At 34.8% G+C, this 17,867-nt stretch overlaps 2 protein-coding genes and 1 long non-coding RNA gene across 3 annotated transcripts; 1 reads left to right on the forward strand and 2 right to left on the reverse strand.

Annotated features, from left to right (window-relative positions):
* Positions 5,154–7,861, reverse strand: LOC18604596. Its single transcript, XR_001927258.1, has 2 exons — positions 7,770–7,861; positions 5,154–5,503 (listed from the first exon to the last, which is right to left on the reverse strand). It is a non-coding gene; the product is annotated as an uncharacterized LOC18604596 (long non-coding RNA).
* Positions 7,040–10,833, forward strand: LOC18604594 (protein NRT1/ PTR FAMILY 4.6). Its single transcript, XM_007037153.2, has 5 exons — positions 7,040–7,355; positions 7,459–7,564; positions 7,794–8,011; positions 8,996–9,436; positions 9,520–10,833. The coding sequence occupies exons 1-5, from the start codon at positions 7,353–7,355 to the stop codon at positions 10,486–10,488; spliced, it is 1,737 nt and encodes a 578-aa protein (XP_007037215.2). The 5' UTR covers positions 7,040–7,352; the 3' UTR covers positions 10,489–10,833.
* Positions 12,188–13,278, reverse strand: LOC18604597. The gene is made up of 2 exons (XM_007037157.2): positions 12,975–13,278; positions 12,188–12,874 (listed from the first exon to the last, which is right to left on the reverse strand). Exons 1-2 carry the CDS (start codon positions 13,116–13,118, stop codon positions 12,431–12,433), a joined length of 588 nt encoding a protein of 195 aa, XP_007037219.2. The 5' UTR covers positions 13,119–13,278; the 3' UTR covers positions 12,188–12,430.

The raw sequence follows: 17,867 nt of genomic DNA on the forward strand, positions 1-17,867 counted from the left end.
AATATTTTATTTATAATTTAAATGTTATTATGCTTATTTATTTTTAATTTATTTTATTTTTAAACATTAATAATTGATCATTTAAATATTAATATTTTATTGATAATTTAATCATTAATATTTTAAAATATTAATATTTTATTGATAATTTAATCATTAAAATTTTAAAATATTAATATTTTATTTTTAACTTAATATTAATATTTTAAAATATTAATATTTTATTTTTAACTTAATATTAATATTTTAAAATATTAATATTTTATTAGAAGTTGGATTGAAGGGAGAGGAGGAGGAGAGAGAAAAAAATACTTTATATAAATAGAGTTGTAATTTTTTAAGCTTGTAGGAGGTAGTTTGGTCTTTATAATTTTTTGAGTTTATCATAGGGAGGATGGTATTAGTTATTCCTTAGTTTTAAAAGATTTTGGAGAATAGTCATTCCACAAGAATGGCTATTCCTTGAGTTATTTCACAACCAAATAAAGGAACCAAAGTTCCTTAAGATGTCATTTCCCCAATCAAACATACTATGAGAGATAAGGAAATATACCTTCACCTTCAAAACATATTATTAGAGGTTCTTTGTAATTCTGAAAAGAGAGGAAGGTTATCTTAACTTTGAAAAGGTAATGTCAGAAGTTTTATTGAAACTTTGAAAGAAGAGAGGTTATATCTTAGTTTTTAAAAAGTTAATTATTGATTGAAATTTGATATTGGATTAAACTTCTTAACAAGTTAAGGAAGGAGATATAGGCACTAATAGCACGTTTGGTTTTCGGAATAAATAGAAATAAAATAAAATAGCTATTACGTGATAATAGAATAAAGTGGGAATAGAATAGAATAGATATTATATAGTTTGGTATGACGAATGGAATATGGTAGGAATAATTATTATAACTCATTGCAGTGTTTGATTGGTAACAATAACTTTGGAATAAGTAGTATAGTTTAATTATTAATATTTTTATTTATAATTTAATATTATTATGATTAAAATATTAATAATTTTTTATTTTTTATTTATACTCATTAAAAATTTAATATATTAGGGTATTTAATAAATAAAACATTAATATTTTAAAATATTTTATATTATAATATTTTAATCATATTAATATTAATAATATTTAAATTATATATAAAATATTAATATTTTAAAATTTATAAATAAATTTTTCTTTTTTATTCTTTTTTTTTCCTTTTTCCTTTCTTCTTCTCCATGGGTTGGCCACCGAAAAAGTGACCGGTGTAATGAAACACCGATCTGGCACACCATATGGCCGGATCTGGCCACTAGGGTGCCAGATCGATGCTTCCCGCGATTGGATCTAGCCGTGGAGTGCTAGATCCAGTCACGGGATCTGGTTAGAAGCACCAGATCTAGCTAGATCTCGGTTAAATATTGTCGAAAAGGATTAGATCAACTTTTTTTGATCATATTCGGTTGTGAAATCGCCATCGTCGCTGTTGTCGCTGCTGCCAACGTTATCTCCGATGATGAGTGCAAGTTAGAGAGAGAATGAAAGAGGAAAGAATGTGAGAAGAGAGAGAAAGAAGAAAGGAAAATGAGAAAAAAATATTTATAGGTCTAGGGTTGTAATACTTTTAAGTTATAAAAGGTATTTTAATCTTATTATATTTTAAGGCTATTTCCTCAATCATGGAATAGCAAAATCCATGGAGAAGCTTGGGTGTAGTTAAGCCTGAGTTTTTCCCCTATCATAAGGAATAGTTATTACTAGATAATAACTATTCCCTATGACATTGCTTACCAAACGGAGGTAAAGCAAACACATGGGAATAGATAAGGAATAGCTTAGCTATTCCTTGTACCAAACGTGCAGTAAGAGGAATAGTCGAACCTTTGTAAATTGAGTTTACAATTCTCTTTATTCTTCACTCTTTACCTTTATTGCATTTACTTTCAATTATATATTATTGAATTGTTGATCATCTTAATATTTGTCATATCTCTTTTGAAAAATTATTTTGTGATTTTTTTAAAAAAAATCCAATTCACTCCCTTGTTTAAATTATTCATTCTAAATTAAGTTAAAATATTCTAAATTAGAATGAATTTTACTAAAATGTGGTATCCTTAACATTTTAGAATTAGAGAAATGCATCTTAAAATAATTAGAAAAGAATTAAATGATTGCAGGTACATTTCTACATGTCTTGCACACTCATTGGATTTTTACCAAACTCACTATGGTTATGGTCATTATGAGTAAAATGCACAAATTATTCGTAATATTTGTATAATATTTCATTTTCCCCGTAACTTTTAAAATTTAATTTTGTAGATCTGCAACACTAAATCCATCCATTTCATTCACCTATTATTAAAAATTAGAAAATTATATTACCTCAGAATCACATGGTATAAATTTCAACACAAAAAGTTAGATGAGCCCACATTTTTTTGACACATGAACATCCAAAGTGTCCAACGTCCCTATTTTTGCCAATGTTGACACCCACGTGGCTATGATTTGTGGCACTTAAACATCCACATAGACTTTCATGTGGCGTTGAGATGACAAATTTCATTAAATTTTAATGACAGTAGACAGAATGAATGAATTTAAAACATGTTTGAAAGATTACATATGTAAAATTTAAGTTTTAAAAAAAATTAATAATGAAAACGAAATATCATAAAAAAAGTCATGAATGTTTGATATAATTTACTCTCAAAATGATCACGATTCATTTGTTATCTACCACTTTGAAATTTCCTTTGCTTTAATTAAAATTAAGTGAATAATTCATAAACAAAATAATACCTTGATCCAAGTGGTGAAAACATTTGTACGTAATGGTTGGAGCTTAAGATCTTCAGTCAAATCAGCACTTAATGTTGAATTGACAATTTTATGCGATGGCATCTAGTAAAATGGTCTAGCCAAAAACTTAAAATGGAGGTCATGAAGTTTTGGATTGTACTGCTGCATATTTAATCCACTAATAAATACCAGAAAACCCTCACACGTAAGAATAGAATGGGTGCTGCTCTCCTGTGCAGACAGCAGATGATGACTATGTATAATTTCAAAGGCCAGTCAAACTTCGAAACTGAAAGGGTCCTAAGCTCTAAAGGTTGGATGGTATTCGGTCCTCTAACCAAGGCCGTAATGGTGGCCCATAGTCTTGCCCAACCATAGAGTTCTGGTCCTTGTAAGGCCTGTGAAGGTATGGTCCAGGTTCTAATCATCCTTCCTCTGCAGGCTGAACCTCGGCCAAGGTGGGTCCAAAGAAGAATTGCGAATGGTCAATACAAACAACGAAAATAAAAAGCCCACTTTCCTTGGGAAATCATTAGTACTGCCAGTTAGAAACTAGAAGTTTCTCACCTACGAGAGAAATCTCTATCGTTTATTAAAATGATTAATCGAAAGGTAGGCATATCACCACACACACGCATATATATAAATAGATTACGTAAGGGAAAGGTAACTCTCGTTTCTCACGTAAAACCTTTCCTAACACGAGACCTTCAAATTACAATCTCAAGAAAGAAAAAAAATGATGATGGTGATCAACTTATTTGTTAAAGTTTCTGTAGCAATAGTACCAGAAGAGTCGAGAAGCAATGTGTGAGGAGGCCCACATAAAAGACTAGTGAACAACGATCACCACCTAAACGAGGGAAAGTGAAGAATCTAGAGCAATAAGAAATTATAGTTTTGCACGGCATAAGAGGGAAACCCTGGTGGGTGGTTAAGTTTCCCAAAACATACATGCACCCGGTGCGGCACAGCACTCATTTATTTACCTGTGGTCTCCCTGCGTCTCTAGTGATTTCAATTCTCAAACTCAAAGGCACACAGCACTTTGCCTGCTGCCACATCTCCTTCAATCTTTTTATGTTGCCCAAACATTTACTACTACCCCATTGGCTCTTTCAACTTTCAACTTCTTTGTAGTTTGCAATCATTCATGTCCCAACATTCAAGGTGCCTCATCGGTTGTCTCCTGTTAGAGCACTGTTTCAATTTTCACAGCTTGAAGTGATCCATGTGGCTATCTTCCTTTTCCATTTATTATTATTATTATTATTTTCACAGCTTGAAGTAATGAAAGTCACCAGGGGACTTGATATCATGAAATATACATACATACATACATACATACATCTAACTAATTAAAACATAGAAACAAACGGACAACGTCCTCACCCTACCCTCTGGTTTAATTGGGGGAAGTTGAGTATCTGAAGTTTTTTTTTTGTTGTTTAATTGGGGGAAGGGGGACAAGGGATCATGCACCAACCTGAAGTCTGGGGAATAGGAATGAATGAATTCTTCCTCTCAAATAAGACAAAGAAATTTGTTTGTGGTCCTGTTTCTTTTTTATGTCCCCCATCCCCCGTGGTTAGTTAATAGTTGTTTTTCCTTGCTTTCTGGGAAACTTAGCAGTTCACTCATTAATTGAAACAGTAACAATTGCATTGCATGTGCCTACTATACTGACACAAAAGAGAAAAATGAAACGAGAAATCAACATTTTTGCAAGGGAAAAGGAAGGGATGAAGAACAACCCAAAGAGTCCATATAAATATACGAGTTTAGAAATAAGCTTGTCAGCAACATGGAACATTGAAAATGACACAAGAAGTCACCGCAGGAAGGAATTCCAATCCATTGAGCACACTGTTCGGTGTTGCGAAAGTCCGCCCCGCAAGTCATATGGGAACAAACAGAAGTCAAGAAGTCAATCCTACTGCCTTCCTGATTGAAGCCCCAAATCGGGGATGTAGCTCAGATGGTAGAGAGGTACGGGATCGATACCCCGCCTCTCCACTAGTGGCTTCCTCCTTGGTCTGTTTTTACCTTATTTCTTGCACAATAATGGAATTGGGTTCCTTCTTTTATTATTTTTGTTATCATCTAATCTTCAAAATGCTTTCATGGTTAACTTCTATGTGCATTTAAGCAAATCAGTTGCTGCCTAAAGCAAAAGATGCCTAAGTGATCATATGGACAGGGTTCCTTTGCCACTGAGAAATATATTCAAACATCTCTTCATTACTTTCTGATCTATCATCAATGTTCATAGCTTCAAAACTTGTAACTATTCATTTGATTGGTGAAACAGCAAAAAGGATGTTTGAAGAAAAATAAGTAGGAAAATGCTTACCAAAATGATCAGTCAATAATCTCTACAACCAGGTGATATCTTGCATACTTTTGAAAGCCTAAAATATACCTGGAGAGAGGATTTACAAGGCGAGAGATATTATTTCCCGTAATGCGGTAGAGGTAAAAAATTCACATGCAAAATTGCCACCTGGCTGTACAGAGTTAAAAATGGCACTCAGCGGCATGTTAAGTCTTATCAAGCAATTCTCATTGAGCCAGCCATGGAGCATACGCTAACAAAAATATGGACATAAATCAGACACGAAGGACCTCTACTTGTATTGCTTGGGCAACTTCAGCAAGGCTCAATATATTCTTTGTCGGTGAGATTAATATTCCATCCATTAACGTACCTGGATGAGATGAAATGGCAATCAACAAATTTTTGGAGAATCAGAATCTAAAAATGCTTTGAAGTTGAAATATGAAGTCACTATATAGATTCACCTTTCTTGCGGCTGAAAATGCACTGAATCAAAATCTAAAGAAGAAAACGAAAGCGAAAAGCAGGGGCAAAGATGAGGAGAGGAATGTTTTATCCTTAAAATGAGCTTTCCAGATGATGAAATTACTGGCATACTACAAGAATTTTCTTAATTTCATCCAAATTATATACGGACCAAAGCCAATCTTAGCTATTTATTCACTCCTACCATTTATCATAATCTACAAGCCTTATCTGCACGTAAAATGTTGAAATATCCTAGTTTGATATTCACACCACAGACCACACTCTGTGAATCATTAGTTAATTTCACCATCAACTTCATGAAAGAAAATCTAATTAATTAGACAAGACATACACTCTCATTTTCATTTGGTCACCCTTTAATTTCGTTCAGCATCATTATTGCCTGAAAATGCCAATTTAACAGGCATTTCTTTTTGTCACGTTCTTTAGTTTGGTCAATATAGGAAGGGCAAAACTGTTAAAAGGGTGGCAGTGCTCGGAAGTAAATGCCAGGAAGTAGGTCCCTATCCTAAAGGCTGTTAGCCACCCAATTTGGAGATCGCCAAGGGGTATATCGTGTCCGCATAATCAGCTGAACAAGGGAGCAAGGAATTCAGGTGGCCTAGAAAGGAAACCGATGCAACAGGTAACAACATGGATCGACAGGACACACTCGGATGACTCTTATTGTGACATGTGAGAAGCAATACTATTGAAGCTGAAAACACTAGTAGAACATTGAGACCAGACAAAAATCACATGTATGGACAGTGATACAACAACACATGGCTTTTGGTGATCAGATTAGAATTCATGCAGCCTAATCCAAACAATCAGGGACAAGTTCTTGTATAGTATATATACGAAAAAGCATATATTTATTTTTTCATGTTAGGAAAGTCAAAATAGTAGAATACAGAGATAGTGCTTGTAGAAAAAGCACCCATCTCTCAAGATTAACTTTAAGACACAGTGGCATTACCACCAGAAGGGTGAGTGTTGCTGTGGGGCATGTTTAAAAAGCTAGGATCTTAACTTTACCTTCAAGAACATCATACCACCACGACCTCATTTAACCTAGTCCACTTGTTTCTTTTATTTATTCTCATTTTCTGATGGCCATCCTTAATAAATTAAATACGTCGGGAACATATATACGTACTGTGCACAGTTTGGCCAGGCAATCATCTAAGACCACATTTGATTCCAATTTGCAAGTAATATCCACTACAAAATCATCTTCTTACACCTGTATAGAGAAGTTCAAATAATCTTCTTATTCGTTGTTTCGATGATAGTGACTAGGTATATCATCTTGGGTAACACAATCCAATCGAAAAGGAAAACATAGCATGTTTCAACAATAACAAAGTGTGCAGACAGGAGGTCTGGATTCCTATAATTCTCATTTTGATCCTCTAATCTTCTGTATGGTTCATTATAACCAAGTGATCCTTGATAAGAATACACCTCCACTACTCTCTCGCTCTATCTCCTCCTTCCCCCTCTCTTTCTCCCTCAATCTACTGCCTCACTAATAGAAACTGTCAACTTTGACAACGTAGGAGGAAATGAGTAGTCAGTACCACTGGGTCTAGACCTTTCCCAGAGGGTTGGACCACATATATTCAGTCTATATAAATGACTCCAAACTCTACTGCCTTTATTATTCAAGAAATTCTTTATCAAGCACTCTACAACCAAAGATCCCACTTAAGTTTAAAATATTCTAGAAAATAGCAAAAGTTGCTATGGTGGGATTTCTGATCTTATGTTCTTACTCCATTTCTTCTTTTATCTCCTGGCTTCCCACTTATACTGGTGTGTTCTAATTTAGTTCTTGGTTCATTGTTGTAGGAAGAAGCACATCAGTCAAACAAATGGGAAGGATATGTAGATTGGAGAAATAGACCTGCCATGAGAGGCCGTCACGGTGGCATGCTTGCCGCATCCTTTGTCTTAGGTCAGTATTGCGTTAATTAATAAAAGTACACCATCCAACCATGGGCTTCCAAAGTTATACTAAAATATAGGATTTGGTTGTTGCTGAAAATTTTTTAAATAGTGTAAATTCAACAATATGAAAGAAACTTTTATCTTGCAAGGGGTTCTGTTTAAGTAGTTGTTGTATTACCTTATATTGACATTGCAATTAAAGAACACAAGACTTGTGAAATCTTGTTAATCCGTAGCCGTGGAGATTCTGGAGAATCTAGCTTTCCTGGCAAATGCAAGCAACCTTGTGCTGTACCTTTCAAAGTTCATGCACTACTCTTTATCAAGCTCTGCAAACATTGTTACCAGTTTCATGGGAACAGCCTTCCTCCTTGCTCTCCTCGGTGGCTTTTTAGCAGATGCCTTTTTCACCACCTACCGCCTCTATTTGACAAGTGCTGCAATAGAATTTATGGTAAGAATCTAATAGCAAAGTTAAACTCTTGAACTTTATGTTATTTTCCACTTTGCAAGTTTCACATGTAAGGAGTATGGAATTATAAACTTAGAAACCACAGGTTTATCCAGGTAAGCACTCGCCACAACCCATGGTTCTGGGATGACAGCAATTAACATGCCAAAAATTGAAATCTAAGAATCAAATAGCCAAAAGTTGTCACCATCTAAGGTACAAGTTCGTCAAGAGAGCACCTAATTGGCTTTTGAAGGTCTCCTTGGTTAGAAAGGGCATATAATACAGTTGTAGGAATCATCAAAAAAAAATATCTGTTTGTTATTTCAAGCAGGATGAAACATACAGTTACCAACCCACCTAGAAGCATGCGTGAACGATACTGCAGTATTGATTAAGTACACATATGGATATGGTGCTGCTCTAGGCCCACTTGACGATTGCGCCTACTCGCTATTAACGCACTATCAATGGGTTCAGAAGAATATAACTCCGTCACCAGTAAGACATAGCAAAGCCCAACCAATAATGATAACGTGAAAACAAGGGGTGGGAAATGGGGAAGGACAACGATTGAAAGTGCTAATTTGGCCTGTAGTAGCATTGTACAATTGCATTTCATAGCAACCTGGCTAGGTCCCACAAAAGGTTCTGCCTTGCCCATAACGAAATTTGATTGGTGGAAGAAAAAAATTCCCCACCTATGAGTCCAACTCAATTAAATGCAGCCATGTCCAACCATGTGACAACTTGATCAAAAATAGGTGTAATTGAGGCAACTAAAGGAAAAAAACACTCATGTCCGTACCATACAAGCCCTTTATCTTCACGAATTACTATACTGTGACCAAATCAACATGATGCCCATCAAAACTCCAGTTGCCGTAGTTTATAGGTCTGTAGTCAGATACTAGAGAGTTCTTTCTCAGATGTCATCAATTAACTTATCTTCTACATCTTCCTTAACAAACTCTAACCATTAAACAGGGTCTCTTAACACTCACAGTGCAAGCTCACATACCTTCATTGAAACCACCAACTTGCGCTTTAGCAAGCACTGAAATTCCATGCCAGAAAGTCGGAGGCCAGAAAGCAGCACTGTTGTTTACCGGCCTTTATCTGGTAGCACTAGGTGTTGGTGGAATAAAAGGTTCACTTCCCCCTCATGGGGCTGAGCAATTTGATGAGACCACCCCACAAGGGAGGAAGCAGAGATCATCCTTCTTCAACTACTATGTGTTCTGCCTCTCTTGTGGAGCTTTAATTGCAGTAACTTTTGTGGTGTGGATTGAAGACAACAAAGGCTGGCAATGGGGATTTGGGATCGCTACTGCAACAATACTGATCTCCATACCAGTTTTTCTCCTTGGCTCTCCTATTTACAGGACAAAGATTCCAGCAGGAAGCCCTATTACCACAATGTTTGAGGTAGAACTCAAACGAGTAAAATTACATAAGCACGCAAGTTGCAAAGCTAGGGCAAGTAATCCTTTTTCATTCATGACCTACAGGTTTTAGCTGCAGCAATTTACAACAACTGCAAGTCTAAGAATCCTAGCAAAGCAGTCATGGGCATGGAAGCAAGCCCATCCGACAGAACGGAAACCAGTGAAGGAGAAGAAAGTAATACCAAGGCAATGGTCCCAAGTCGAACTCCTACAGAAGACCTCAAGTTCCTGAACAAAGCAATCAAACGAAAACCAGTTAAACCAATGTTAGATTGTACAGTAAAGCAAGTAGAAGAGGTCAAAGAAGTGCTAAAGATACTCCCAATTTTCACGTGCACCATAATGCTTAACTGCTGCCTTGCTCAGCTCTCCACCTTTTCTGTCCAACAAGCAGCCACCATGAACACCAAGATTGGTTCCTTAAAAGTTCCACCTGCTTCTCTCCCTATCTTCCCCGTCATCTTCATGGTGATCCTTGCACCAACCTATAACCATGTCATAATTCCATTTGCCAGAAAAGTAACCAAGACTGAAATTGGAATTACTCATCTCCAGAGAATTGGAACAGGGCTGGTTCTATCTATTATTGCAATGGCAGTGGCTGCTCTAGTGGAAATAAAGCGAAAAAAGGTAGCAGTCGAATCTGGGTTACTTAATTCTGCTGATTCTCTACCAATCACGTTCCTTTGGATAGCTCTCCAATACTTGTTTCTTGGATCAGCTGATCTTTTCAGCTTAGTTGGCATGATGGAATTCTTCTTCACTGAGGCACCAACAAGCATGAGATCTTTGGCCACTTCCCTCTCTTGGGCTTCACTTGCCATGGGGTACTATTTCAGTTCAGTGCTTATATCAATAGTCAACAATGTTACCAGCAGCTTTCGACTCACACCATGGCTTTCTGGTAGCAACTTGAATCATTACCACCTAGAGAGGTTTTACTGGTTGATGTGCTTACTTAGCAGTCTAAATTTCTTCCATTATCTCTTCTGGGCAAACCGCTACAAGTATAGAACAACAAGCCCCTGCTGATTCGTCAAAGATTTAAACTCTGCAAGGCCTAATACATAGTTGAAGTCAACCAAATCCATCAGCTAGAGATGATTTAAATTGAGTCTTCTAAGCTCCATCCGCGCCAAGTTGGGAGACTAAGTAGAGAAAGGATATGAGTAATCGTGTGGTTCTTTTCTCTAATAATTCTCTTACATGGTATCATATTAGGGCTTTTTCTCATCCCTAATTTTCATTTCTGCTTGTAAGCCCTAGTGCTAGAATCACACATATAATACTACTAATGTTCATGTAGTTAAATCAGTGCACGAGCATGGCTAGTGAAATTTGGAATCATATCCAGTTCTAAATCTCATTTTCACCTCACCTGGTAACATTGGAAATGATAAAATCTAACAGCTATGGAGCAAAAATTTTCGACATTCCAAATATCTGAATGATTAGCACATGTCATTATCAGACATGGATGTTACCTTTGCACCATACAGCTTACTAATGGGGCAAAGAATTTGGCACAAGTTGGCAGAGTGCATAAATCGTCAATTTTCTTGTTTACTCAAAAACAAAGAGCAAAAGTATCCAAGACAACAGCTTAATATATATCATTCTTGCTCATTAACCTACCCCCAAACAAAAGCTAGCTGGAAATAAGTATAAGTCTCAATCAATTCAAATGGGCACGACATTAATTAGCAATATTAACAAGAGGATGGCTGTGAAAAGTATAGAATGCATCTTTACCTTTGCATTTAAACAAATTGAGATAAAAGTAAATGAAAAGGGTACTAAGAGAAGTAATGAAAGTCACCAGGGGACTTGATATCATGAAATATACATTCATACATATATCTAACTAATTAAAACATAGAAACAAACGGACAACGTCCTCACCCTACCCTCTGGTTTAATTGGGGGAAGTTGAGTATCTGAAGTTTTTTTTTTTTTTTGTTTAATTGGGGGAAGGGGGACAAGGGATCATGCACCAACCTGAAGTCTGGGAAATAGGAATGAATGAATTCTTCCTCTCAAATAAGACAAAGAAATTTGTTTGTGGTCCTCTTTCTTTTTTATATCCCCCATCCCCCGTGGTTAGTTAATGGTTGTTTTTCCTTGCTTTCTGGGAAACTTAGCAGTTCACTCATTAATTGAAACAGTAACAATTGCATTGCATGTGCCTACTATACTGACACAAAAGAGAAAAATGAAACGAGAAATCAACATTTTTGCAAGGTAAAAGGAAGGGATGAAGAACAACCCAAAGAGTCCATATAAGTATACGAGTTTAGAAATAAGCTTGTCAGCAACATGGAACATTGAAAATGACACGAGAAGTCACCGCAGGAAGGAATTCCAATCCATTGAGCACACTGTTCGGTGTTGCGAAAGTCCGCCCCGCAAGTCATATGGGAACAAACAGAAGTCAAGAAGTCAATCCTACTGCCTTCCTGATTGAAGCCCCAAATCGGGGATGTAGCTCAGATGGTAGAGAGGTACGGGGATCGATACCCCGCATCTCCACTAGTAGCTTCCTCCTTGGTCTGGTTTTACCTTATTTCTTGCACAATAATGGAATTGGGTTCCTTCTTTTATTATTTTTCCCCTCCCCTTTTTCTTGTTCCCGTTTTTATTTTCTTTCACAATCGTTGGATAATGGTTGAGGATTAGGAACTATGATTGTATAAGGAATGATTCCAACTGGACACATAAATAAGCCTTTTGATTTTGAGCTTGATGCTGCTCTGTGTCTTTCATTTTCAACCAACATGAAGCCCTCATCAACAAAGTAGCTGCAACAAAAGCCTTATTCTACATTCTTCCTTGTTTCTGTACTAATTTACATGCCTTATCACATTCACCAAATTTATTAAAAACCACAAAACAAAAACCGACTAAAAAATTAGCAGTAAGTAATAACAAGATAACGACAATAAAAGGAAAACAAAAAAAACAAAACAAGTGAACTTTAATCAGCTTCTTGTAGACCACCCAATACAACCGACCCCACAAACAACCCCGCAGCACCAACCACAAGTGCCCCCGCCAACACCGCTTGCGCCGCCACCAGCCCCACCGAGTCATCAGGTATAATTACTATCGCCGCCACCGCCGCCACTAAAGCTGGCAGTGCCGCCGAAGCCAGAGTGGAAGGAGACACGCTAGCCGTCTTCTCCAACAAGCTGAGCAGTCCTAGCTCCTCGGCTTTAGAAAAAACGCCGAGCTTCTCTATCGATGAAAGGGTGAACCCAAGCTCCTCTGCCTTTGACAGAATCCCCGCCTTTTCCACGTTGCTTAGAACCTTTTTCTTCTCAAGGTTCTTGAACACGTCCACTTCTACGTCTTCACTTCCTTCGTAGAAGATCCCTGCTCCAAACCATTGCTTTTCCCAGTCGGGATCGAACTTGTTTACCTGAAATAATTAATAAGAATCAAGCAAACAAACCCATCAATTTATTACGGGATTTTGTTTTTTTTTCTTGCGAACAAAACATGGTCTGTCTTACTCTTACCTTCTTTTTGGGAGCCATGGAGACGATAGTTAATGGTTTTTTGGCGGGAAAAAAGGGGTTGAATCGAGGCTGCGTAGCGGAAAGGAAGTTGGCATGTTGGATTCTGCCAAGGTAAGCAACAGGAGATGGTGAAGAGACCGCCATTGATGAATCGAGGATGATCGAAATGATCACAGGGGAGAAGAGATGCGGGATTTTCTTTGTTTTGTGAGGGTAATTTTTTTTTCTTGGAGATGCCAATTGCCACGTGGGATGATGTCTGAAATCTTAAGTTTTGTCATGTCCAACTGTCCACCAATCACACTAGTCGCACCTTTATCTGGGAATATAACGTTTTATCGTGTGAAATTTTGTATTTTCAAGAGGTTCTAATTACATGTATGTCCTTGTATAATTCATGCAATGACTCACAACTTCCCTATTTTTATGCCATGACAGCTTAAAATTCAAAAGGCAAGAATTGAAACTTCAATTTGCAATTTGAGTTCTCAACAAGAATGTTTTCAATAAAAAGTTCTCTAACTGGTTCTTTTAGGTTAGTCTAGATGTGCTCTAAATTTTTGAGTTCTTTAAGCTTTAACTGCTTTATCTTGCTCTAATTTCTTTTTTTGGTTTTCTTAATTTTAAAGTGTACTAGAACATGGAGTGGGTCTAAATAAAAAAAAAAAAAAGACTTGATATAGTTAAGTATAGTGATATATTTTGCAAAGTGATACTTGAGAATGAGAATGAGTTTAATGTCTTTAAAAGTGAAAGGAGTTGTTTGATGAACTTGCAAATGAGATTTTAGAGTTGTCTATGTAGGTTTTGATAGATTTCAAACCAACCTTGTAAGCATGCAGCAGCTTGCATTAGGCACAAGATGAGTGGTATTGAGCTCTATTATGATAGCTATTATTCCAAAAACAATTTTCATGTTGGCATATAATGAGTTAATTTACCTTATACCTTGAAGAATTATAACAAAGTTTCAAGAATTTGGGTAGAATAAAGATGAGACAGAGAAGAAAAGCAAGAGAAGAAGAAAAAAGAGTTGGCTAAGTTTTATTGAGGTTTTTTTTTTTTTTGTATTTTTTACATTAGGATTGCAAGGTTTATATAGACAAAGTTGAATTTGTAAGTTCTTCCAATAGTAACAACAAAATAAGAAAGCAAAATCTAGATTCGATAATGCACTAATTACTGCTTGATGACTTACTAACGGTCTTGTGCTTAGTTTTTTGTCGAAATTTTGCACATGTGTTTTATTTGCTGATTGAATGTTCTGTTGTCTTTGATTCAATGTTGTTGTGTAGGTGTTTTTGCTTCTATAATGCTTAGTGATGCTGAACTACTTCTACATACTTGATATCACTATGATTAAGTTTAAAAGGTCAATTTAATCCATTTGAGCTTTTGTTACTCCATTGTATGCCTGACAAACTTGAAAAGAATAGAAGAAGGGAACCTAAGGAAGCATTAACTGGATACTAGAATACTAGAAGGAGAAGCACTGTTAAATGCACTTTCTACTACAAGCTTGGCTATAATAGAAAAACTTGTCATAGAGTTCTTGTGGGAACTAAGCAAAAAACAATTTTCAAACTCAATTTTTACATTAACAATGCATTTTACTACTAATAATGCATTTATTTATATTGTTAATTGAAGAAAAAAAATCAAGGTTGCTTTTACTATTAATGGATCTTCAAGAGGACTTACTGCTATTGTTGGTGGATTTTCAATAGGACCTTTTGTTGCTAATAATGCTGGTGGATTTTTGAGAGGGCTAATAATTGTTGGTGGATCTTTAATGGGATCTACTGTTACAAAGAAACGGGTTTCATCTTCAATAGTGCAAGCATTTACTACTATTACTTTTGCTCTTACTGGTAGGTCTATTGGTGATGCATTTGTGATGAACTCTACATTTGTTCCTTTTGATATTGCAAGTAGTGGTTTAGTGATACAAACAAATTTTTTTATGATGGTTTTGCTGAATGAGGACATGTATTTCTTTGTCTAGTACTTTGTTCTTGAGATTGAAATGATTTCAACAATTTCTTGAGATTGAACCTTATTCTAATGGTTAATGATTTATTATTGTTTACAAGTAGCAGTCTTGATATTCTTATGTTCACATAATGATCTTGATGTTCAAGTAGTGGACTTGGTGTAATGCACATTTATTTACTATTGTCAATATATATGACAACTTTGCCTCCATATAGAACATGTTAAGATAACATTAGATTTTCTTTATGTCAAAAACAATAAGTTAGCTTACAAAATGTTTACATTAAGTTAGTAATTATTAGCAACAAGATTTGTTAGGTATGATATGATCAGATTAAAAATGCAATAGAATATAAAAATAAAATGCCACACCTACCTCGAATCACCTTATTGTTTTTAATGTGAATAGAATATTATGAGAAATGCAATCAAAATTGATAACCTTACCAAATGATATCGTAATCAAATGATATCTTTTTGATGTTTAAAACCTCGTGTACACCCCAAATTGTATAAGAACCCAAGCCACTCAATCGTTTTCCCTCTAATGTTGCACACACAGTTGCAATGGAATCTTTAGTAAGATGGGAACTTCCAACCATGCCTTTATGCCAGCAAAGTGGATAACAAATTGTCCTTCTTTTCCTATCTTAGTCTTTAGCCAAATCACACAAAAAACTCTTCCAAAAGGCTCTCACAAGGGATGACGACACTAAAAAGAGTTGTATTAGTTTTCTATTAAATTAAAACTTATAATTAGAAATGGTTGAAAAGATAACTTTATACTTAGGTTAATTAACTTATTAAATTTGCTAATAGGTCCTCAATATTATAACCTCTTATAATATTGACCTTAGTATTTAATTAAACCATTTTGATTAAGTCATTATTTGTTAATTAAACTAGTTTATGATTTTAAGTCCAACTTAAATCGTTATATTTTCAATTTAATCTATAATGCAACTTTATGTGTGTGACCCATTAGGTTCCTAACATGTTGGCAATGACATTAAATTATTAATTTTTATTGATTAATTTAAATGAATCCAATTCATATTAAATTAGTTAATTCAATTCCATAAATCAAGATTGTCATCTAGTAATGCATCATGATCACTTAATTGTTAGGAGAGTTGAAGGGTTCTTTGACAACCTTTAGTGTGCAGTCTATTAGTATAATTTATTCTCTCATCATATATCCCGGAGATGATAAGAGCTTGGTGCAATGTTTTCTCTTATTAATCTATATATTTATTCTTGCAGTTAGATCATTAGCTTTATAGAGATTTATGAAACTCATGTCATAATATCCCAATCATATTGGCCAAGGATTTGATTAAACTAATATAAACCAATAACTAATGAGATATTTCCCCTTGAATCACTTGATGTGATGATTTCTATTTTGACCACTCATTTGCTTCTATATGCTCCATATTATATTTAAAAGCATTCTGATTTAGCATCATTGGTAGGAGCCGTAGCGATGAAATCAAAATATAGTATTCCACATATAAGACAACTTGATGCCTTGAATCTAAAGAATAGTTACACAATTGACACATGAAAAATATTGTATAGACATTAAAGTGAGATACCAAATGTACTTCTCATGTCAGGTCATGGTCAGTAAATTTGCTCTTTCATGATAAGCATTCACATGCTAGTTTCAAATATCTTTATACTTCAACATATGAAAATAGTTACTTATTTTACAAGTAAAGAACATAGCACACGTTATCTTTGGGTATTAGTAATGCTTTATCTCACTAATACAATGATTAGAAACTTTTAGGAACAATGCTTTGATGAATAAAAAAATTATAATTGTATTACAATACAATTTCTTTGTAAGGCATATATAGTTTCTTGAGCTTTATTTACATAAGTATAATAGTACGGATAAAGAACTATTTCAATGTTGTTATAAATAACAAAATATCATACATGAATAACTCAAATTGTGATTCCTTTACAACCATAGATTGGCTTGTGAAGCTTATACTAACAAGATTAACACTAAATACAATAAGTAAATGCATTTCTTCCGATTCACCAACATTCAATATAATATTAATACTAAATATAACAACTAAATAAATTCTTTTCATTGACCAACTAACATACACTAACTAAACAACTTTTCAACAACTAAACAAACTAAATACATACAACATTAAGTAGATACAACAACTAATGTTATTACAAACAATGTAACAACTATTAATTTCAACAAGTTGATAGCATAGCTAGTTATTTTGCAATGTTCCCTTATAGCCTCAACTTTAATAATCATTTTTCTCAATAAACTTTTGATCTCCAACATATTGCTTCCCATATCAATATTTTTCGTTGCTACTTGAATGCACATTACCACCCACCATGTTTAGATGTCATCATCGAAAAAATTCAAATTTTCTCTCTTGATACATAAAATAGAGTTTGCATAGTTATTTTTAGATTTTAATGTGCTAATAATAGTTCTTCAGCCATATTGAGAATATTTGTTTTGTAATTGAAACTCATATTCTGGTGCATTATTTCTTGAAAAAGAAATGATTTCTTTCTTGAGAAAATTTTATCAAGTAGTCAAATTATGCAATTAGTCCCTATACTCTATGAAAAATATAGATTTAGTCCCTATACAATAATTTATGTAAATTTAGTTCTTGTACGTTTTCGATTTGTCAATTTTAATCCAAACCTTAACATTGTTAAATTTGCATCGTTAAGTGTGTTGACATGGTGTTTGATTAAGTTGATATAGCATTAATTGAGATGATGTGATTGCAAATGTGGTATTGACTATGTGCTAAAATAACATTTATCATGATATCGTGACATTGATTGGATTGACAACAATTTATGTTGATACGGTATTTTGTGACGATCCGATCT

This window comes from Theobroma cacao, chromosome 3 (assembly GCF_000208745.1).
Source record: "Theobroma cacao cultivar B97-61/B2 chromosome 3, Criollo_cocoa_genome_V2, whole genome shotgun sequence".
NCBI classification, from domain to species: Eukaryota; Viridiplantae; Streptophyta; class Magnoliopsida; order Malvales; family Malvaceae; genus Theobroma; species Theobroma cacao.

Coding starts and splice junctions, on each gene's coding strand:
- LOC18604594 (XM_007037153.2), top strand. Junction 7,565..7,793: donor TGCCGCATCCTTTGTCTTAG/GTCAGTATTGCG, acceptor GTTAATCCGTAG/CCGTGGAGATTCTGGAGAAT. Junction 9,437..9,519: donor CTATTACCACAATGTTTGAG/GTAGAACTCAAA, acceptor CATGACCTACAG/GTTTTAGCTGCAGCAATTTA.
- LOC18604597 (XM_007037157.2), bottom strand. CDS start 13,118: ATGGCGGTCTCTTCACCATCTCCTGTTGCTTACCTTGGCAGAATCCAA. Junction 12,875..12,974: donor CCATGGCTCCCAAAAAGAAG/GTAAGAGTAAGA, acceptor TAATTATTTCAG/GTAAACAAGTTCGATCCCGA.